Below are 23,258 nucleotides of genomic sequence, written 5' to 3' on the forward strand. Positions count from 1 at the left end.
ATGATGCAAAGACAATTTCAATAAATTACAGATATTTTCGTGCAATAAAACGTGACAGAAGAGCCAAGCTTGCAGACCACATGTATTAGCATACAAGTATTAAACTCCTGTTTTTAATTTCTGGAGAAGGTGTAATTTATCCGCAACATTTGGCCAAAAAAACCGTTCAATAAAAAATTGTTATATTTATGAATATAAAGTATCTGTAGACCAAATAAAAACGAAAATTCATACTTTCCTTTTAATTTCGTTTTTTCTTTCACGTTAAAACAGATTCTCTTTAAAACCATTTTGCATCTCATCTCGTCCGGAACATTTTACCTTTGGTTTTTTATTCTAAAAAAATATATATATCATTCTATTTCAAACGTACCAACTTTCCGAACGATCTTTATTACCAACAATAATCACCAACAAGTCCTTATCATCATCCAGGTTAGCTAAATTATATTTAAGTTTGGTTGTTATTTTTAACTTTACTTATGTAATACCCTGTCGTTTGTTTATGACTAATTATATTCGATTGGTTGGATTAGAGAACAGAAAATAGGGGTGTTTGTTACAGGCAAAAGATCGGTACGGAGATCCGGTTAGTATAGTCGGGGCTCGTTTTCCGGCCGTGTAGTATTTTTCTTTTTCTTTTCTTGTCTTCTGAAAATGGATAACTGGAAATATATATTTTACTTTTGACAAGAAGAAAGAAAGGAAAAAGAAAAGCTTGCACTTGTTGATTTTGTTTAATGGGTGATCAATCATTTTATTTATTTTCTATTTTAAATTTAATACATTTTTCTTTCGTGTGTATGTATTAACAACTTTGTTTCTTCTTGTGAATCATCTTCTCAATATAAAAAGTGGAGCCGCATTTGAATTTGGCATAAACAATGGTTTCTAATTTATTTATATAGTACTGGGTGTTTCTTAACACACTACTATGAATTAAATACCTTTCAATGGATGTTTTTCCTTCTTCTGTTGAGCACTTGAGCCACGTAAGGCCAAGGCAGATAAAGGAGAATTTTTTTATTCAATTCCAGAAAAGTAGATCACACAACAATTAATATTTTCAAGTTGGATTTTTATATTATCAGAAATTTAATATGTAAAAGAAAACGTGTATTCAAATATAACATGTATATTTTCAGGAAATAATTATACACTAATTTTGAATCTGCACTACTTCTTAGCATGTTTTTTATTTTAATTTTATTAGAAAATAAGAATATTGATTTGAAACAGTTTATTATACTAGCTGCACAAAAAGGTGGGTAAAAAAAGGGCATAACACACACTCAAATTTATGCCACTTAAGCATCCTGAAAGTATTCTTTGCAAAATTTTCTAAAATACTTGCGTGCGCACTTGTAGTTGTGTAATATGTTCTGTAGTCATAATTATTTACAACATACCTGCGCACTTGACAAATTAGGTTTGTTTTGTTTTTATTTCAGTACATTTATATTATCTTTTTTTCCCCTTTCGTTAGATGGGCGATGAAGTACCAAAAAAATGCGGCCGCTAAAACCCAAAAGCGAAACGACGAACTAGAATATTGCCGTAGAATTTTTCAATCTTGGAAGATGGAGACTGGTGAGTCGGCAGAGGACTACTTCTACCATTTCTACGACACGTTCATCGATTGGACTTTTGAATTCGATGACGAAGAAGTAATTAGCCTTTACTGGGATGGGCTCTCTGAGTTCGAAAAACAGCAAGGGGCGTATCGCAACTATGAGCCCACTCCAGGAATGAAAGCTAACGACTTTCTTGAAGACATGCAGCTATATATGAATTTCGTCGACAATTCTGAAATGCCACCGGAGGTCAGCTCCAACATTTGTCGATCAAGAAAGAATCAAATGAAGAATTAGTGGAAGATCCGACTGATGATCATCCAGTCCAAGATAAGGCTTGCCAACATTTGTTTTTTTTTTTCGTTTTTTTGAAATTTAATTTTCCGGCTCGACTCAATATGATTTTTAAAATCTCCGTTTAAGATTGTTTAAAATAAAACATGTTTTGTTAAATTATCACTTGTTCTTCCAATGCGCAATCTATTTCTGCCTCACAGTACACTCACTAAAATTCTATTTACGTAAAGCATTATACTCATATCATAGTAACCTTCTACACGTGATTATGTTTGATCACGAAAAGCACTAAATGCGAAATAAATGCATCTATCAAGTACTGAGATTTCTCTCATCTTCACATCACAGTATTTTCACCACCCTCAATTTTGTTCATTTCATTTACTTAGTATATTGTGAGTAAAATAATATTGTGTAATTTATTGTAACGTCAAAAATAATTCGAAATGCGGTAGTATATACTACATCCACATAGTTACCCCTCCACAACACGAATGATAAGTAAAATTATACAAATAATTGGTGTGTAATCTTTGTTTTACTTTTTTTTCATCCACACTTTATCGTCGCATTTTGTGATTGCGTGTGTTGATTCAAAAACTATGAGAAACCATTTGCTTTATTTATTTATTTATGAATATGAGACTTTCTTTATACTTTTTTATTATCACTTCAAAGTATTTAAAGTATGTTAATTAAGTTTTTTGATTAATTTTAAATTATATTTTTTAAGTAAATTTTTATTAACCACGTGCGTAGCACATGTTACTATCTAGTATATAAATGCAACATTTTACTTAAATTCAAGAGGTACAATTGATATTTTTCCATTATTTTATAAGGGTATTTCAGTTTTTATGGGTGAAATTACGATAAATTTAGTAAATATCTGTTATATGTTTTGTTGGATTACCAGTGACATGGTTTAGTTTGACAAAACAATTTTGTTAAAGTTGTTCAAGAAAAACTGAAATAAGTTGTTCAAGACCTGGGTCACTTAAACATGTGCTCCCGCGCGAATATAACTTGAAATATCTTGTTTCTAGTTCTAAATTCTATGATGAGATATTATCGGATATTTTGTTTAAGAGAGTAACAGATTCACGAGAGATTTGGTGTTAACCTAATATAGCTCCCTGTGGGTCAAATTAGGTTAATCATTTTTTTCTATTTGGTCAATTCACGCCGACCTTGGCCTTAAACCAGTCCCCCACTCCTGGAGATTTTCATCGACAATTGGCTCTAGGTACTTGCTACTGCTGTACTTTATTTGTACATGGTTTGTGAATGTGTGTTTTGCATTGACATGTTGTATCAATCTTCGGGAGAGGATTGCGTGAAAAAGAGATGGAGTCTCTGATCTAAGGGGAGCTTAGATTTTCATTCATTTGAGAGATAAAAAAGTAGATGTTTGATAGGGAGTCTGCAAACCTAAGTTGTGTACCTTTGATTATTGAAATAGTGGATCGCTTTTCACCAGTGGATGTATCGGACCCCCTGAGTAGGTGATTTATCACCGAATAGGGTTACCAAATCTCTATGTCCTTTATTGTTTTCTGTTTGTTTCTTATTTGGATGTTGATTAAGTTAGTCTTGCTAAAAACAATCAGTTGTGCAACAAGTTGTTCCACCCAGTAGTTGAACAAACATCTTACACGTTTAGTAATTTCAATTGGTATCAGAGCGGGTCACTCAATTCACATAGTATTATCGGGTTTGTCTGCTAACGTTTTTTTTAAGATGAACATGAAGGACAAAGTATTGGTTGACCTCCACTATTGGAAGGACCTAACTATGGCTACTGAAGACCATGATGAAAGTGTTTCTCAAGGCTATTGATGAGAAGGCTTGGAGTGTTGTTGAGAAGGCTTAGACTGCTCCCACAATTAAAGATGATAAGGGAAAGATGACCACACTGACATAGGATAAGTAGTCTAAAGATCAATAGAGAGAAGCCATGGGGAACTCGAAAGCTATGAATGCAATATTCTCTATCATTAATGAGAATATATTCAAGCTGATCTCTAGCTGTGAAGTCACCAAAGAAGCATGGGATAGATTCATGAGGAAGATGAACATGAGAGGAGCAGACTAAGGACATCAATCTACACCAAACTCTCAGAACAGAAGAGACAACAGCTTCCAGATGAGAAATAGATTTGATGGTAATGGCAATAACAACAGAGGAGATAGGTCAAAGGGAATCTAATGCAGAGAATGCGAAGGATTTGGGCACATTCAGGCAGAGTGCGCAAATACCTTGAAGAAGAACAATAAGTCTTATGTTGTTAGCTAGTGTGATGATAATTCTGACTGCAACAAACAGGATGAGGATAACATTAACTATCTTGGCGCTTGCTCATTAGATTCAAATCCGGTGTTTCACGCTTGTAAGAAGCACATTGAAGTGGACGTCCACTTTATTCGAGATCTCGTCACTAGCGAAACTCTCGAAGTCCGCTACATCCCTACGGAGGAGTAGCTTTCCGATATGTTTACCAAAGCGCTGCATGAAACACGTCCCTATGGAAGAGCAGCTTGCCGATATGTTTACCAAAACACTGCCTGAAACTCATTTTCACTGCTTCTGCAACAGACTTCGTCTCGGAGAAGAAGATGTACATCCAGCTCAAGGGGGCGTGTGAAGCTAAGCTTATACAAGTCAGCTTTGACTTGCTGATATTTAACCAAGACTGGTGCCTATCGCGTGTTGTACGCGTGTTTAGCTTGTGCTATAACTAACTCTCAATTAGTTATGCCTATGTGTACAATGTATATATGTATAATTATAATTAAAACGAATCCATCAATGGAAATTCAGTAAGAACAATTATTCTACTATCCAAATAGATCTCTCTCTCTCTCCCTCTCTCTCTCTCTCTCTCTCCATCTTTTCCGTTTCTTCTTTGTGTTTGTATTAGTTTTTTTGTTTGATATTAAAAGTTAAAATTGCTCTCTCTCTCTCTCTCTCTCTCTCTCTCTCTCTCTCTCTCTCCATCTTTTCCTTTCTTTTTTGTGTTTGTATTAGTTTTTTCGTTTGATATTGTGTTACAAATTGCTATAAACAAGTGATATTATTAATGTGTGTGTTCTTGATTTCATTGACAAATCCATTGTTATTAATCTTTATAGACACGAAAAGGCCATGAGAGAAAAATAATCAGTCCTTGGATATTGAGTTGTTTATGAGTCTTTTATAATGTTTTCTCGATTTTTTTTTTCTTTTCAGGATTTTTGAACGTGAGAATAGAAAGAGACGGCCGTGTCGTTTTAAGTATTTTTAATGATTTATTTCTTTTTTTATATATATTTTGGTTAAGATTAATTAACAAGTGGTATTTTATGTCCTTTAAGACTCGTTTATAATAGTTTATGGCTATCTTGTAATATAGAAGAAACGTTGAGTATTTTACAAATTTTATATGACCAATTAGTTAGAATAATTCTTTTAGTTATAACCAAATTTAAAAACCTCAAAACCATATATTTTATAGTTTTGATCAATTATCATAATTTTATATATGAGGTTAGAGTCAGTTAACTATAATATTAATGTATAAAATTTACTTAAAAACAGATTAAATCATGTAGTCATACAACTCATACCATGTCAATATAAGACTCATTTCATTAGTATAACGTATAAGAATAAATTACATCTTTTGTCCTCTGTATTATGGATGTTGTATCACTGTGGTACACAAACTTTTTTTTTTTTTTTTTTTTTTTTTTTTTTTTTTTTTGCATTTATGATATTCTAACTTTTTTTTATGACCTTTAGTCTTTGTGTCAATTTTTTTTTTTTTTTGGTCAAAAACCGTTGACATGTGATTGTCATGTGATTGCTAAATAAAGGGCAAATATGTCATCTTACAAAACAATTAAAAAATAAATAAAAGCAAATTTAGATAAAGGAACGAAAGCGACGGTCGAGCCTCGTCCGGAGATTTGTCGGCGCTGATCAAATCTTTCAGGGAGAGCGACGGTCGGTGGTGGTGGTGGTTCAATGATGGATCGACTTAGGGTTTAATTAAAATCGGATTTGATCGACGAATATGAGGACGAGAAGAGCGGTTTGAAAGGCTCCTATTGACGATCGGAAGGTGGTTTCATCGTCGATCGTCATTACCACCATCTTCTTCTTATTCTTCTTTTTTTTTGTTTATCGAACAATGGATTAAATTTTTTGAAAGCGGGATTAAATTTTTTGACAACTTCTCTTTCTTCTTCATTTTCTTCTTTTAGTTTATCGAAGGGTGGATTTAATTTTTTAAAAGCAGGATTAAATTTTTGCGCATATCTTTTTCGCCTTTTTTTTTCTTCTTCTGATTTATCGAAGAGTGGATGAATTTTTTTTAAAGTAGGATTAAAGTTGTTGACATGTTCTTCTTTTTCTTCTTCTTATTATCGAAAAGTGGATTAATACAAAAAGTGCACTGGATTAAAATTTTGAAAACTTAGACTAATTACATTGAAAATAATTAAGAGTATATTAATACTTTTACATTATACGTGGCTAAAATGCATCAACTTTTAAAATCTTGATCATTTTGCTAAACACACTATGCTTGAAATGGTCACTTCATACAAAAAATCAAAAGAAAATAATCTTAAACCCCCTTTTTTTTTTTTTTTTTGTAAAGCAAAAAACCTGTCTCTATTTCCTTTCGTTGAATTCAGGGGCATATTTGTTCTTTTTAGATTTTTTTTTTCATTTCTTCTTTATTCTCTCTCTCTCTCTCTCTCTCTCTCTCTCTCTCTCTCTATATATATATATATATATATATATATATATATATACTGTTAATCGCGTTTTTTGATTAGCATTCAGAATCGTCCGTGGTTCGATATAGGGTCGGACCTTATGACCGCACGTAGGTTAGGTGTGGTGAAGTTCTTCTATTCTCGTCGTCCTTTCCTCACCGGAAAGTGATTTCCAGCTCCTCGTCACTTTGCCAATAGTCGGCCTTCGTGTTCTTCAAGTTCTTCGCGTTCTTCGTGTTCTTCAACTGGAAAGTGGTTTCCGGCTCCTCGTCACATCGCCAATAGTCGGCCTTCGTGTTCTTGACGTTCTTCGCGTTCTTCGACAGGAAAGTGGTTTCCGACTCCTCGTCACTTCGCCAATAGTCGGCCTTCGTGTTATTCACATTCTTCGCGTTCTTCGTGTTCTTCAACCTGAGAATAAAGAAATATGAACTAGGGGGCGCAGAGGGTTTTCCCCCGACGCGCGATCCGATGCTCAACATTAGCAGAGGTGGGGGGTCTCATCTCGTCTCTTGAGGGTAGAGAGAGGAAATGTTTCTCTAGTGGGGTGAGAGAGAGGCATAGTTTTTCAAGTCCAGAGAGAACTTACCTTGAGAGAGAGTTGAGGTAATACATCAAGTTCAGAGAGAACTTACGCCAGTTGCAGGTAATACATGAAATATAAAACACAATTTTTTTTCTTTTAATTCCCAAATATTTGTATTTGATTGAAATTTAAAGGGTCAGAGAATCGAATAACTAAATGAGAGCTGGATGTGGGTTACCATGATTTCTACTTTCTAGGCAAAACACTCGACACTAAAACAAAAGAACATATATATCACGGTCATAACTCAAGCATACAGCACATAGATGCGATTCGGCAAAGATATCACATTCCTCCAATCCATCGACATATGATTGGATTAGCACGCCATTATTACGCCGCCGTGAAAGCTGGAAATGATTTCGGTGAAAATCACGACTCAGGATCAATAGAAGGCATTGGGGCTTTTGGGAGAAGAGAAAGATGGAAATTTGAGCTCTGGACCAAAGTTGAAGTTGAGCTCCCCATCACGACGACCGAACCTGTCGGAATCGCAAAGGATTCCTGTTGAATGAGATGGGGAAGATGAATCGGCTTTGATTGTGACCAATTTATGTGACCTCGAGAACATTCTTTTTGACACAGAGATGGAAGATCTCGGCGACGACCAATTTCTGGGAGTATCGCGTGATCGACAGATAGAGAGAGAGGTTCCTCGGCGAAGCTCAATGTTTGAGGAGGCGCTGCTGAGCTGTGGTGAACAACGAATTCAACGTAGAGAGTTCCTCAGCGAAGCTCCGGTCCGGGCTGATCTTCTATGAAAGTCTTACAGCGGTGAAGGCGAGAGAGAAATCGAGGAGAGGAGCCGCTTCTCACAACCTTCGTTTGTGAAAACAAAGTTAATTATATTAAAATATTAAAACAGAGTCAGCGAGAGAGAGAGAGAGAGAGAGAGAGAGAGAGAGAGAGATGAATTTAATAAATTAAAGCATTAGTATATTTTTTTCAAATTCTTTTTCTTATTAATTTCTTTTTAATTCGTATTTTTTTATATATTAAAATAAAAGAATTTTTTTTTAAGAAATAGTTTTTTTTTTTTTTAAACGAAAACTATATTATTGATGATTTTAATGAAGATTGAATACAGAATTCAAGCGGAGATAAACTCCTACAAATAGTTGAAACTATTTAGAGAAAAAGCACGACATAATTAGAAGCGATAACTAAAACTCCTGAGAGACAAACGGTAACAAAGATGTCAAGAAACATCTGACGGGATTCCTCTCTCGCCCTCCGAAAAAGAGAACTAGCTTTTAGGCTGACCCTCAAAAGAGCCATTTCTTTTGGGGGTGTTTAAGTTCGGTGAATCGAAAACCATGACTTCGATAAGGTCGTTGCCGTCCTTGAGGTCTCCATGTTTTCCTTTCGCACCTTTGTATTATCGCTGAGATCGAGCTGGCTTGCTTTGGCCAAGTTGATCGCAAATCAAAACCTCCCCGGACAGCAGTCTGCGTTTCTTTGTGGACGAGTCGACGAGCAGTGGCACGGGCCCAAAAATGGATGTTGGGCGATGGTGGTCAGTATAAGAAATTAGGACTTTTTACCTTGAGCTTTTTGAGCTAGCCCATTAGACTAAAAGTCTAACAACCCATCAGGATTTGAGATTGGCTTGTCAATATTAATTTTAGGCCCATAGACTGAAACAGAAGATGGTACACGGTTTTAGCTCTCCGTGCGAAGTCCAAGGAGAGAGACGCGTGCGACTTCGTCGCCTGGAATTGGGGCCTGGAATTGAGGGGATTTCAATCCCGCTACAATCGGCGAGATATTTCCTGGAGATAGAGGGATTGACGCTCGATCTTCGGGGATTTGGAGCGATGATTTGGGGTTGTTGCGATTTTGGCGGATCGCGGGAGAGTCTGAGGCAATGGGACGCTGAAATCTCGGCGGTGAAGCTTTCGCTGAGGCTGGCGCATCGCGATGGCTTGGGGGCTCAGGCGCGGGTGATGCAGGTCCGTCGAAACATGAGACATGCGCGGTCTTTGTTCGGAGCCAGGGTCCGAAGGCGTGGCGTGGAGTGCTAGTCGAGTTGAGGATGGTGATTGCCGGAGCTGAGCAGGAGACAAGGTCATGGCCGATTAATCCACATAACAGAGGAGAGGTAACTTTTCAAACTTGAAAGAAACCCAAATTACTTTTCCTGCTATCGGAATGTAGCGCCTGGGGCAAATTGGCTTAGAAAGATCCAACTTTAATTTGAACCTAAAGAACTCGTTTAGGATGGAAAACAAGGACTTATCCCATTTGAGCTCAACGATTTTGCCTCCATTGCAAGCGATTCTGGTGATGTTTTTTTTCAGTTCGGGCTTGGAGCGGAATGCCATAAATGTGGGTCCAAAGACTGATAGAAGTAAAGGCACAATCTTTCAGCGTTTTGAGTCGGACCAAGGCTCGAGGAGGAGGACACCGCCAGTGAAGCACCACGGTTCTTTCTCTATGAGGCGTGTACACTATTTGGGGTCGGAGAATTCGAAACCAATGAAGAAAGCGCCATCGGATTTGTCGAGGATCTTAGAGCGCCATGTTGATTCACCTCACCAGAGACGGGAGATGATGGTGATGATAAGCTTGAGGGTTTCTATGCGTGGGGCAAGAACCTTCCCAATCGCAACCGAGGAACAAGGGTGAGAGGCCAGACGGGATCCGCAGTCACGGAGAGTGTCGTCCCAATCTTCTTCATCCATCCTGAGCGAGGCTGTTTGGTTGGCAAGTGTTGTCAATGGTGCCCACAAGAAGAGTTGTAGTATTTACTTATGTACATTTGATGTAATAAAGTCTCATGAAGACTCTTGCTTGTAACTGCTTATTTATTAATAAAAGTTGAAACGTTCATTCATTCTTCATTATCTGTTTGAAGCTTTATGATAAAACCTTAGTCTTTAGTCCATCAACAAACCTAACAACATATGAAAAGACAAATGTAGATTTGCATGAACAAACTCTTCATGGTTTGCTTAAAAATAATACATTCGCAATCTAAGGATCAAAGGACTATTGATCCCAGTACGATTGTTAGGAGAATCTATGATGTCTGGTTATGGGACATTGAGAGTTGGAGACTCTATAGTTCTTCTAGGTATCTTCCGAAGGTACTGAATTGATTAGTGCACTTCTAGAGACAGAATAAGAACAAACCATTTAACCTCTTATGTCTCAAAGTCACTACGTATGAATTGCATCATGCTTACCTCAATACATTGTTTCTAACTTATTCACAAGCGACAAAAGAGGTGAGGAAATAACAGCTAGAAGGGTAAAATGGTAATTTTGTAAATCCCGACTAGCCGATGATATTCATGAAGGGTAAACATAGATAATATTCAGTGGATCCACTCAACACAATTAAATTGAATTCTTGAGTAGAAAATAAATTCATTTTAACCAAGAGATTCTCAGTGTCAACTCTTTATTGGAGTCAGTTGACATTAAACTAAACTTGGAAAAGGTTTGTGAACTTTTGAGTCCAAGTATTTTAGCTCAAGCTTTGTTCATTTGGATCCATGAGGTCACTATCACAAATCATATCGAGTAGGATTAGTTAAACTAGAAGCTAAGTCAAAACAAGAATGAGACAAGTTTTACGAAAATTGTCTAAAGGGTATTTTTGTCTTTTTGGACAAAGGATGAAATGAATGTCAATAAATTTTTTGACATTGTCATATGACGACAATTAAATCACTCGGCCATAACAAGTTGATTGGGCCTTGAGGTTTATTTCATTTCATAGAATTTTAGTTGAAAATTTTTAATGAGTCTTTCTTATGTTGTCATGAACAAATGAAGAAACATCTAGAAGCTCCTTCTAGATGCATTTGGCCGTCCAACCCAAAGGAGAAAAAGAGAGATTATTTTGTGCATTAATGTATGAAGATACTTGCCAAAAGAAAAAGAGGAAACAAATTTCCTCTACAAGGCAAGAGGGAATTCAGCCAAGGCAAGGCAATGGAGCAAAAAAGGAAACAAATCCAAGGCTTCTAGAAGCTCCTCTTGGCCGTGTGAAATAAAGGGAATGAAGGCAATTTTGCTCATGAATATGTGATATTCTATAGAAGAGGAAACTACCTTATTGAAGGTAATTCCTACCCTATAAATAGAGGCATCATTCCTCTCATTTCATTAATTCAAAAGTTTAAGAGATTGAGAGCCTCTCTCTCTAGAACTTGGCCGCCCCTTTCCCCCTCTCTCTCTAAGTTCTTTTCGTTTTTGTTTTGGCATCCACATTTGACCTAGTGTTTTAGCTCTTCGACTCTTAGACTTGTTCTTGAGTCGTCGTGTTTAAAAAGTGTCCACACACTAATTCCTTCTAATCTCGAGTGATTCTTGTGATAGAAACTATCGTGGTAACTCAAGATCCCGAAGAACAAAGAAAGACGAGCTGCATGGGGAGACGAATGTTTCAACCTTCCTAAGGCTTCTCAACGTTCAAGGTTCACAAAGGTTAGTAAATAAGTAATGTTTTTAATAGTTTTAAATGAACATGTACTTGCACTTTGTCTAGGTTAGTAGAATCGTTTTACTTGTTTAAAAGGAAATTTTTAAATTCCGTCGCTTGCTCGAAGCGTTAAATTTTTTCTTAATCCTAGATCAATTCCAACAACAATGAGATTGATTCTGGAGTGGAAATGGCTCATCAAGGTTTGAGAGCATCCTAATCGGTGCAAATTTTAGTATAATAGAGTTTATAATTGTAGAGGTGGGCAAAATAATAATTTCTTTTTAAAGTCATCATGTCAAATGCCCCCCACGTGAAGGCTTGTGCTAAATTAAGCTGTGGTCAACATCACAGCATTCATAATTTTTTTCTCAACATTTTTCTTACGTCGGCGATTCATTATATATGTATATTGCTAAAGTGTTGATAATTTATTATCACTTCCTTATTTGAGCATTGCCTGAGTTATTTTTTTAAAATGAAAATTCTCATTAATTATCAGAACCGTTAAACGGCCATACAACAATCTCAGATAGAGGCCGAATCTTCATTCAATAAATAAAAATCTGAATTGAAAATGAGAACCAAAACACGGACAAAGCAACCAAATACGACAAGGGTCTATTATGAATAGAATGTCAATCCCGACTACTAACTCAGATCATTTGCGATTCCTGAAGCGAACAAAGAGCATTGTCTAGTAGCAGATAATCGCTCAATATTGTCGCCACATCGAGAGCCTTCAAGGCACTCGGGCCTGATAAGAGACTGCACATAAACTTTCAACCAACATCCATTTTTTTTTTCTTTCTAATAAGCCTAACCTTTAACTGTTTAACTCTAACACAAAGAAAAAAAAAAGCTCATAAAGTAAACACATCTAAACATATAACACAAACTACAGTCAGAACTAATCCAACAACAAACCACAAATTGAAAGCCTAAACTGAACATCGAAACTAAAAAACTGAAATTAAAAACCTCACACAACCCCTCTCAATCCTACAACCAGTCCACTCCGGGGCGAGGCGCAGCGAAGCTGGGAAAGTCACCACATCAACACAACGGCGTAGAAAAGTCACCATCGGAGTCACTACCAATCGAATCCGTGACAGAACCACCAAGAGCATAATCCACGATCGATTCAACGCTCAGACCCATCGCCGGCGAAAAAGTCATATCCGAAACAAGTTATGCATGGGCACCGACCGAGAAATATTCGAAGCAGAGACACACTCTTCGAGCGCGCGGTGTAGAAACAGAGCTCGAGGTCAGAGCACTTCAACATAGCTCGGCAGAAGGAAAGCACCATGGGATTGTCTTCTAAAGTAATGTGACACGATGAGGACGCCAACGGAATGTAGTCCGACGCGTCTTGGTGGAAAAGAGGTAGAGTCTAGCTTTTGGAGTTGAGCGGAGTCAGACGAAAAAAACGCACCGGAAGAAAGTCGGCCTCTTAAATGCAGAACTGGAACACCCTTCGCGAAGGCATGCAAGAAACATCCTCATCCCAAGCCGGAGTCGTGCGAAACGACATCCATAGTTAATTTTCCCTTAAAAAGTGATAATTATTTTTATAATACGGTAGAAATTCTTGTTTTTGTTGATGTAACAGTAGTTCTTAATAAATATCATGATGTATCGCTATAGATTTTATTATTTCAGAGATAATTTTTTCGAGGGAAAACGTGATGATATAAATAAATTTTTAGCGTTGTCTGAATTATCCCACTTATTTTCATCTTGATTGTTTCAATGAATAATAATTTAATTTTCTTACAAATTCAATACCCAATAAAAATATAAATAAGTAACTATAGTGTAGGATACTTTTTTTTAGGTTAGTTAATTTTCCCTTAAAAAGTGATCATTATTTTTATAATACAGTAGAAATTCTAGTTTTTGTTGATGTAATAGCAGTTCCTAATAAATATAATGATGTATCGCCATAGATTTTATTATTTCAGAGATAATTTCAATTAAAAAAAAAGAAGTTAAGAGCCAATAGTTTACAACTTTACATTTACATCCAAAAATGTCAACAATGATTAAACTAATAAAGTTGTTTTTTTAGATATATCTTTACTCAAATAAAGCTAGTTCATTTCATTTGTATTTGACTTTCCTTTGTAATCTGTGAGAACCAATAGAAATAGTTCCTAGCTTTTATCATTCGATAAAATTGAGTCAAAGACTTATTTTACAATACACAAGACACGAGTGCTAAAAAAAAGCCTTTGTTAAATAAATATATAAAAGGGAGATTTGCGTCCATGTCACAAATTCGTTGGGTTTTTGCATTTGTGTCACAAAGTTGTCAAAATTGCATTTGTGTCACGTATTTACATTCGTGTCACATGTGCAAATTTCAAATTACTCTCTCTCATCATTTAATCTTTTTATTAGTTACTCAATGTCTTCCGAATTTTTACAATACCTCATTATAAATCACTTCATCTTTCATTAAAACTTTTTAAAATTTTTGCGTGTGACTTATTTGCAATTGGATTGCCAATTTGTGACATAAGATGCAAATACCACTATATAAAAAGCATTCGTTAAATCCCCCCACCCAAAAAAAAGCCTCGGTTTTTTTGCTGTGAAATCTCCTTCAATGTTTAAACTTTAATTTAAATTCTAAGAATAGTAAAATATCTTTACTATTGAAGTTTAAGAAAATTGTTTATAATCTATGCCTTAGTATCTAATATAATAAATTATATACTATATGTGTAAATATATGAATGAAAAAAAAAGTACTGACTTGCTTCATTCACTCCAAATGATTGACGCACACAAGTTTTTTATCATTTCATATTATATTTCCAAAATCTTTTTGTTTCTAGTGAGATAATTTTATTAATGATATCCACAACAATTAGCACTTGGCAATCAAATCCACGACAACTATAGTTGCATTCTTAATATTTGCTTTAATAACTTGATGAATTGGTTAACAAAAATCTGTCACAGAACAGAACACCCAAGTTCACATTACAATATTATTATTAAATAATGCCGTCTAGTTTTGTAATAAGAATCTCTATCTTTAACTATAAGATATGGTTTACATTCATTCTCATTAGACACCAAACCCATCACATAATGATTCTTGAAAGTAGTCGCAATTTTTAAATTCGCAAAAAGTCTTTAGCTTATTTTATAAACTTAATTTATCTAAACCCAAGTCTCTTAATAAAATATCGCTTACGAGTTCTGCTCCAAATTAATAAAATAAAAATAAAAATAAAATAAAATCCTTTTCAACATCTCAAATTCTCAACTTGACAGAAAATACCAAAAGAAAAAAAAAATCAATAGCACGAGTATATAAACAAATCCCTGAAATTCGAGATTCTCTCTCTAAAGTCTTCCATGGAAGAGAACGAGCTAAAAAACCGCCGCGAACCGGAGCTTAACGGATTTCACACGCCGGAGATTCGTTTCAGGCGAAAAGCGCGGTCGTACGGCTACACGAGCCTGAGGGATTTACTTCCGTCGTCGTCGGAGACGACGGCGATGATTGCGTCGTCGTCTTCTCCAGCGGCTTCGTCGAGCTGGAACGAGGTTCCGATCAAGAATCACCTCGTGAAGCACGCGGCTATGGCGTATCTCCAGCCGATGTCGGCTCAGGCGGCGCCGGGCGGAAAGAGCCTCCTAGCCAGGCTCAGGGGCACGTGTTGCGGCGCCGGAGACGGAGCCGGCGAGGATCTCGGATGTGCGTCGTGGCTCTGCGACGCCGTTTCTAGGGTTTCCAGATGGCTGTTTGGCTCTGGAAAAAGCGACGACGAAGAAGAAGACGACGACGGTGAAGTTGAGAACGACGATACAGAGATTGATGACGTCGTAAATAAGTTGGGTGAGAATTAGAGAGGGAAGGGTATTTTTGGAAGTCACAGTTTTGACTGGTAGATTTGGATTTGCTGTTTGGATAGGTACAGGATTTTTTTTTTTCCACCTTTTAATTTACACATATTTTTCGGTTTTGGTTTTCACGGTCTGTAAATAGATAACTCAGCGCTATGCAGTGTCACACAAGCACAATCAATCACATTCACAATAATTCTTTGCTTGTGAATAGATTCTTTTTTATTTCTCGTTCGTCTGTTTTTTTTTACATGAAAAACACGTGATTTATAGAATTTGGCTGTTTCTCAGATTTCCCCTACTCTATTTTTTTAAAAAAAATTTATTTATGGAATTTCGAAACACCTTTTTAGGGAGTTAGGTAATATTCGTCTAACAAATGCAGTAGTTAGTTACTCCGACCAAAGATAAAAAATAACAAAGAAATGCAGTAATTTTTTTTTTAAAGGCAAGAAATGCAGTAATTAATTAGTTACAATATCGCGCGATAATCAAATAATTGTTTAGATTTATTTGTTTTACCATTACCATTATTCTAAAGACGGAGTAGGCATTTAGTTCAAACAGTCCCCTGTTTTAATTATAATCCAATTATTAACATATTAATGAAAATAGCTAATTTGTTATAATAACATTCCAATATTTCAATAATACCCTTAAGAGTTGTTATTATTAACTGTCAGAGTAAATAATATTAACGGCAACAAGAAAAATAATAAATCTCATTAACTGTAACAAAAACAACAGTAAATCTTATTAACTGTAACAAGAAGAACAATAAATTTTATTAACTTTCATCTCCGCCATCTCCGGCGCCGGAATCCGAGTTTTCATTAAAGTTTCAATTGACGAAATCTCAACCCTACTTTCAAACGGTTGGATCTGTGCAGTCGCAGGACTCGTTGATGTTCGAGATCGTTCCGGAGGAGGATCGTCACGGTTAATCGAATTAACCTTCATAGTAAATCTGATTAACTATCACAGATTATGCAGAACTGACCTTGCAACATTCGAACGGCCGGATTGGTGCAACCGCGAGACTCGCCAATTTTCAAAATCATTTTCGGAAGAAGTTCGTCGCAGTTAATCAGATTAACTGTGACAGTTAATCCGATTAACTGTCGAACGAAAACCCTAAAATCTGAAATCGCACCTCCACCACCACGTGCGGAGGCCCTACCTCCGCCGCCTTCGAGTTCGACATGCGATTTAACTCCGAATTCGGCGACCCGAGCGACAGCCACGTCGGAATCAACCTCGAAATCATCAGTGCGGAGAACCGATGGGAGCTTCTCCGAAAGGGACTACAAGAGGCGATGGCGATCGAGTCCGAAGCTCCTTCTTCGGCGCCGATGACAGTGAGTCTCCGACGAAGATTCGGTGGATCGCAGAAGAAGATTGTAGTGTGGTGTTTGAGTTTGGGTGTGGTGTTTGGGTGTTTGGGTATGTGAGAGAATGGTATTTTTGAGATTTTAATCAATGTTGGCTATGTTTTAAAATAAATTGATAGTTTAGCTACTATTTTAATCTCATATCTTAATAGAGACTAGATACTAATAAATCTCTTATTCTAATGCTCATTCATCGATCTTCAATTAGCAAGAAAAACTGACAATTCAAAACAAAAATAAAGAGAATCGTTAACAACTAAACCACTTAAAACATATTAATTTTATTATAACCAACGTTTAGTTAATAATTGATAATTAGCCAAATTGATGATGTGGCGAGTGAAACCACTTATTTGTACCGAATATACCCTTATTAGTTAATTAATAAAATTGATTTTCGTATTAAAAAAATATCATTATTCTTTGAATTCCTTAATTATAGGATCTGGATTTTATGATTTCAAAATAAACTTAAAAAAAAACCGTTATACAAAGGACAAGTTTCATTTTTATGTTTTTCTTCAAATTTTTGCAGTAATAATTAGTAATATATAACAGTTAATAATCAATAATAATCGTTAATAACGTACTGGTCTCAAGATTATATGTTCTTCACAGTAAATAATCGTTAATTTTTGTTAATAAGCGTTTGTTTATCTCTTTTCGTCAATATTTTTATGGTTTTGTTCAGAATTAATTATTGTTAATTATCATTGATACGTGGCTTTTATCTTCTCCAAGAGCTTTTTTCTGCGATTTTAATGTGTTGAATGGCTTATATGTTTTGGTTTTCTTTTTTAAATTGTGTAATTGGTTACGTGTACCATTAAATATGCCTTATTAATCGCATCATTAATTTTTTTATCTTTATTTTCGTTTTTTCATTATGAATTAATGCGCTGGACAAAATTTAAATTAAAGAGTAATTCAGTCTATATCTGATAGGAAATAATGTTGTGTGGCTAATAAATAATAATTATCTAAACGGTGGCTATTTTGCAATTTCAAGTTTGAAAATGGCCATAAATCTACACTGCCCAAAAATAAATTAGCAAAATCTATTTGTAAAGGTCATTTCATTTTGCTCAACACAAAAATATGAGCAAAACAGTTACAGATTGGTTGGTGAAGTAAAAAAAAAAAAAAAAGGTAACACTATTATCAGTTTTTGTCTAATCCCATAACCAAAAAATTTTATAAAAAAAATGACCAAAATGAAACCACGAAAGAATCGCTGGACATCACGATACAAATAGAAAGAAAGGAACCATATTATAAACCCTTCCATAAAATCTGGCTACACCCTTGAACACACTCAAGTGAAAATAACTAATATATCTAAATTTTAAATAATAGCCACGACTTACAAAACAAACACAAAGTGATTACAAAAGTACAACAAGGCAATGCCAAGAGTTCATCAATGGTTTACTACCATAATCTTTGTTCATCAATAGTATTTCCATAGCGTCTCATACTTCATCTGGCACTAGTCATTTTTTCGACACTACTTTTCAAGAATTACATTCTCTAACCTGTCCTCGCCACTAATACCGAATAGTTATTGGGCAAGGGAGTTAGTGACATCGATGGAGCAAATCGTATGGACTTCGTTAGGATATCTCATCGCCTTGAAGATGTTGAAGCTAAAGATGTTTCCATCAAACTCCATCGAGAGGGTTCCGCTATTGTCACGACCCGCGAGCGTCAGCTCACCCACGAGCCGCGACTGATAAACTCCAATCATACAAATCTCATATCATATTTACACATTAACCCATCGTTTATCAAACGTTTAGCGGAATATTATTTATAAAAGTAGTTTATCAAAAATCCGGGAAAAAGTTTCGCTTTTAATAAAAGCTTAGAGTCTTACAGCGACTCATATACATATACCTCTCGGAACGTTTTGACGAATAAATCAAATCCCCGGTTCGTAGACCCCATAGCCCATAAGTCAAGGCGATACGCGCTCGGTCTCGCACTTCAGAAGTATAGTAATAATTCTAAATTGGTAGTGTATGAGTAGAATCCTGGGTAGGATACTTAAAAGTCATACCTTATCCATACTCAGTGACGGAGCCAGAAAAGCCCATCAGGGGGGGGGGGGGGGGGCTAATTTGAAAAAAAAAAATTCGCGGGGGGGGGGGGGGGGGCTTGATTGTAAAAAATTTATAAAAATTGGGCCAAAAGTATAAATTTTCAAGGGAAAAAAATGTAATTTTTTTTAAAAATGGGCAAAAAGTGCAAATTTTTTTTAAGGGGGGCTTAAGCCCCTGGGCTTATACTGGCTCCGTCACTGTCCACACTCATATAAGTTTGAATGAATAATATCCGTACCTTACTTATTATCCATTTATTCGGTTAAGATTTACTTATGACGGATAGAGTCTTGCAGATACGTGAGTAAACTTTTCATTATAGTCGTGATCGTATTTGATGAAAATGAAAAGAAATAGTCTATAAATAGTAATTTAACATTGTGATTTATTATATATATATATATATATATTCACCTCCTGTAATTCCTTCATTTAAATTATTTTCCATCAATATTTTGTTTCGCTTGGAATTTTGAGTGATCAAGAAAAGTTGTGAAGACTAGGGGGAGGGTTGTTATCAGTGTTGCAATAATGCATGTTATAATCATGGTGTGTACGCTTATATAGAAATATAATCTTTAATGCAATATAATTATTGCAAATATATAAGTGCTATGAAATGAAACTACCAACTCATTTATGAGCTATGCGTAGGAAATATCATCCACATTCCACTAACATTTGTATGTCTGTGAGAGAAAGAGTGTGTAATGTATATCTTTGAAATTATATATAAATAAAATAATAGAAAGAAAGAAAGAAATATACACAACCTGTTACTTCAAAACATTGAGTGCTTATTTGCAAGTTTTGGATAAAACCATTCACTGTCACTGACGGAGCTGTCATAAAGCCCCGTCAATTTGTTTGCCAGTTTTGGACTATCACTGACGGAGCTGTCATAAAGCCCCGTCAATTGTTTTGTTCACAAACCCATTTAAAACGGTAAACAAGCATAATTTAGTTACTAATTTTACGATACTTTTATAGTGCAGGATGTGAGTTCAATTCACAATTGCAGCAAAGTTGTCCTTAAAAAAATGGCATTATAGATTTGTAACAAAAAATAAGTTATAAAATTGGAACGTAGCCAACATTTGTAAATTTTTAGGAAAATAGTCAATAATAATTATATTTGACTTAAATATCCTCATTAAACATGCTCTAATTAACAAAAAAATGTAAATAATTTAAAATTCGAAAATTAATGACAATTGATCTATTTTTGAAGCTCTCCTCGCAACGAATCCGTATATTTGGAATCACTCAACTTCGAGCTCATATAAGGAAAATATGAATTTTTGAAATTTTGATGATGAAAAGAAAAAACTGTATGAAAGAGTGTGTATGTGTGAGACAAAAAAAAAAAACTGTTGTAAATAAATAACAAAATGGAAAATTCAAATGGATTATTCAAGTGTCACATCATCTGTTTGACTATTTTTCCTAAAATTTCCAAACGTTAGCTATATGACTATTTTTCCTAAAATTTCAAAACGTTAGCTATATCTCAAATGTTAAGTTTATAATGGCTTAGTTAGTTATAAATTAAAAAAAAAACCATTTAATTTTATTTTATAGAAAAAAAAGATCGTATGAAATAATTAGATGGTTTAAATTAAACATTTTCAATTAAACTTATAATCTGATTATATTAATATAAAAATATAATATTATTCATGTTTATATTTATCGTATTATGATATATACGTCTTATCTTAGTTTGAGTTATTTTTTAATTATTAAATAAAAAATTTAACGAAAATAGACGCCTAACTCTCCTATACAAATAATTATTCATATAGGTAAATTTATATAATCTCCTTAAAAGATACTTCAATTTAAGCTAACCCTAAAAAAAAAGTTCATTCTGTCAGTGTTCACTATGAGTCATAGTGAACACTTACAGAAGGATCCTTTTTTAGATACTCCATAGTCTACGTATAATTATATTATAGACGACGACTTGATAAAAAGATATATACAAAATCTTTTGACGAGGTGCCTTGATCAACTTGACTAGTCATACACTTTTTTTTGTAACATGACGGTCATTCAACTTTAAGAATGTTGAGCCTCCTCTTTTCCTTCTTTAATCTGCCGTCTCCAAAATTTGACCTGCGTTTACGACTTTCGTTATTTTTTTTTTATTTTTTTTTCATATATGCAATTCAGGTGACCTTATTTTAAGAGTAAAATAATTAGTAGTTAAATTTGAGAATAACATTGTATGAACTGACACTTTTACCAAAAACAGCAAAATAGAATAGGTTACATATTTGTGATTTCATTTAGACCAACTCCACCGGAACTGGATAAGTATGATTTGGTGTTCTCATTCACTCCAACCGAACGTTATATACAATGCCAATATAGCGTGAACTGATTTTCATAATTGTTTTGCGCTATATATGGTGCATTACTATTCATCACGCTAAAAACACTTTTTACTTGTTATTTAGTTCTTACAAATTTTGTTATTTACTCAATTATCATTGTTTTATAAAAGTATTTCATATTTATCTCAAAAATTATTTATATATATTAAATATTTTAAAAGACCACAATATTTTAAAATACAACATTGACATTTGAAGTTTGAGAAAAACTAAAATGACATTAATATTAATACCGAAACGAAATAACATTACAACGACATCGAAATGCAAAACTAAAAAAAAAGACATTAAAAAAAACACAATACAACAAAATAAAATTACAATACATAAACTAATACTCGGGGAGATTAGCGTCGGATCCTCCAAGACCGGTGAAATATTGCGAATATGAATCGGAATTAGGAAGTGGTGTTTGAGATTGTTGTTGTTCGGCTCTATTTTGTAAAACATTGGCTTGTTCAGCTTCCCAAAATGCACGAACATGAGGATCTGATACTCTATTTAAATCCATTTTCATTATTTTATTTTCTTCTCTTATTGTTTTCAAATTATTAGCCTTATCTATACTTTCCAAGAGGCGTTCCCTCATATCACTTGTCTTCTTCAGCTGCTCAAGAAGTAGTTTATTTCCTTCATCAAGCTTGCTGATGGAAGACGCTACTTTGTCATCCGTTTTCATTTTTAGTTTGGCTTTTTTCACTCCAATCGGTCGCTCAGAAGGAGATGGTTGTCTAACAGACTCAAGAGTTTGTTGTTCGGACTCCAAAAAAGAACACGAACCTCGAGATGTTTGTCTGGCACTTGAGGCTCCGTCTTGAAATTTTTCAAAATTCTTAATGATGTTCCACACATGACCAAACTTCCAACCTTTCTTGAATTTTTCATCATCTGCCAGCAACAATTTAGCTTGATCCATCTGCAAGTCGATATAACCAATTACAATTACGTAAATTTAAAAAAGAAGATAAAAATAGCTAAAATACTCACAATATCTTCAGCTGAAGCACCGCTTGGGTGTCTATTCTCAATTTGCCGAATGCATGCATGCATTTTCCTTGTAGCTTTCTCAATTAATTGGATTTGGGACTGGATTGATCGCTTTGAACGCATCTTCGAAGTTGGTTTTCTTGTATTGTTGTAGTTATCTTCAACACGACTCCAAAAATTATCAGATGATTGGTATATACCAATGATATGGTCTTGAGAAATCTCCATGTAAACTCGACAAAGAAGTCGGTCTTCTTCATGAGAGTATCCAGAAGCTCGACTAGTCATTTTCGTGTAATGTATCTTACTCGGAAATTTGTTGGATGAAAACACAACTTATGGAAGATACTATTTATAGCAAATTTTCTCACTGCAAAACTCATACAGATGTGACCACTCAATGCCATCACTCTTACAAGATTCTCAAGCTTCCCGAACCGGGTCTGACGTGACCACTCAATGCCATCACTCATCAAGTTTCTCACGCTTCTTGACCCGGCTCTGACGTGATGTGACCACTCAATGCCATCACTCATCAAGATTCTAACGCTTCCCGAACCGGGTCTGACGTGATGTTACCACTCAATGCCATCACTCATCAAGGCTCTCACGCTTCTCGACCTGGCTCTGACGTGATGTGACCACTCAATGCCATCACTCATCAAGTTTCTCACGCTTCCCGAACCGGGTCTGACGTGATGTGATCACTCAATGCCATCACTCATCAAGGCTTTCACGCTTCCCGAACCGCCTCCAACACTCAATACCCCATAAATAGTAGTTCAAATGAGCTTTAATTCACATTCTCTCAACACACTTAATCTCTCATCACTCATATCTCAAAAAGAATTTTAATTCA

The 23,258-nt window shown here is 35.2% G+C and overlaps 1 protein-coding gene across 1 annotated transcript; it reads left to right on the plus strand.

The window, feature by feature from the left end:
- The first annotated feature begins 14,860 nt into the window (after positions 1-14,860).
- Positions 14,861-15,785, plus strand: LOC149389594 (uncharacterized). Its single transcript, XM_089624284.1, has one exon. It carries the CDS (start codon positions 15,029-15,031, stop codon positions 15,521-15,523), a length of 495 nt encoding a protein of 164 aa, XP_089480410.1. The 5' UTR covers positions 14,861-15,028; the 3' UTR covers positions 15,524-15,785.
- Positions 15,786-23,258: the final 7,473 nt, after the last annotated feature.

Source organism: Urtica dioica, chromosome 8 (genome assembly GCF_054948205.1).
Source record: "Urtica dioica subsp. dioica isolate 48M chromosome 8, U.dioica_male_clone48M_v1_H2, whole genome shotgun sequence".
Classification (NCBI taxonomy): Eukaryota; Viridiplantae; Streptophyta; class Magnoliopsida; order Rosales; family Urticaceae; genus Urtica; species Urtica dioica.

Bases quoted from the DNA above. Each gene is read 5' to 3' on its own strand.
- LOC149389594 (XM_089624284.1), top strand. From the start codon at position 15,029: ATGGAAGAGAACGAGCTAAAAAACCGCCGCGAACCGGAGCTTAACGGA.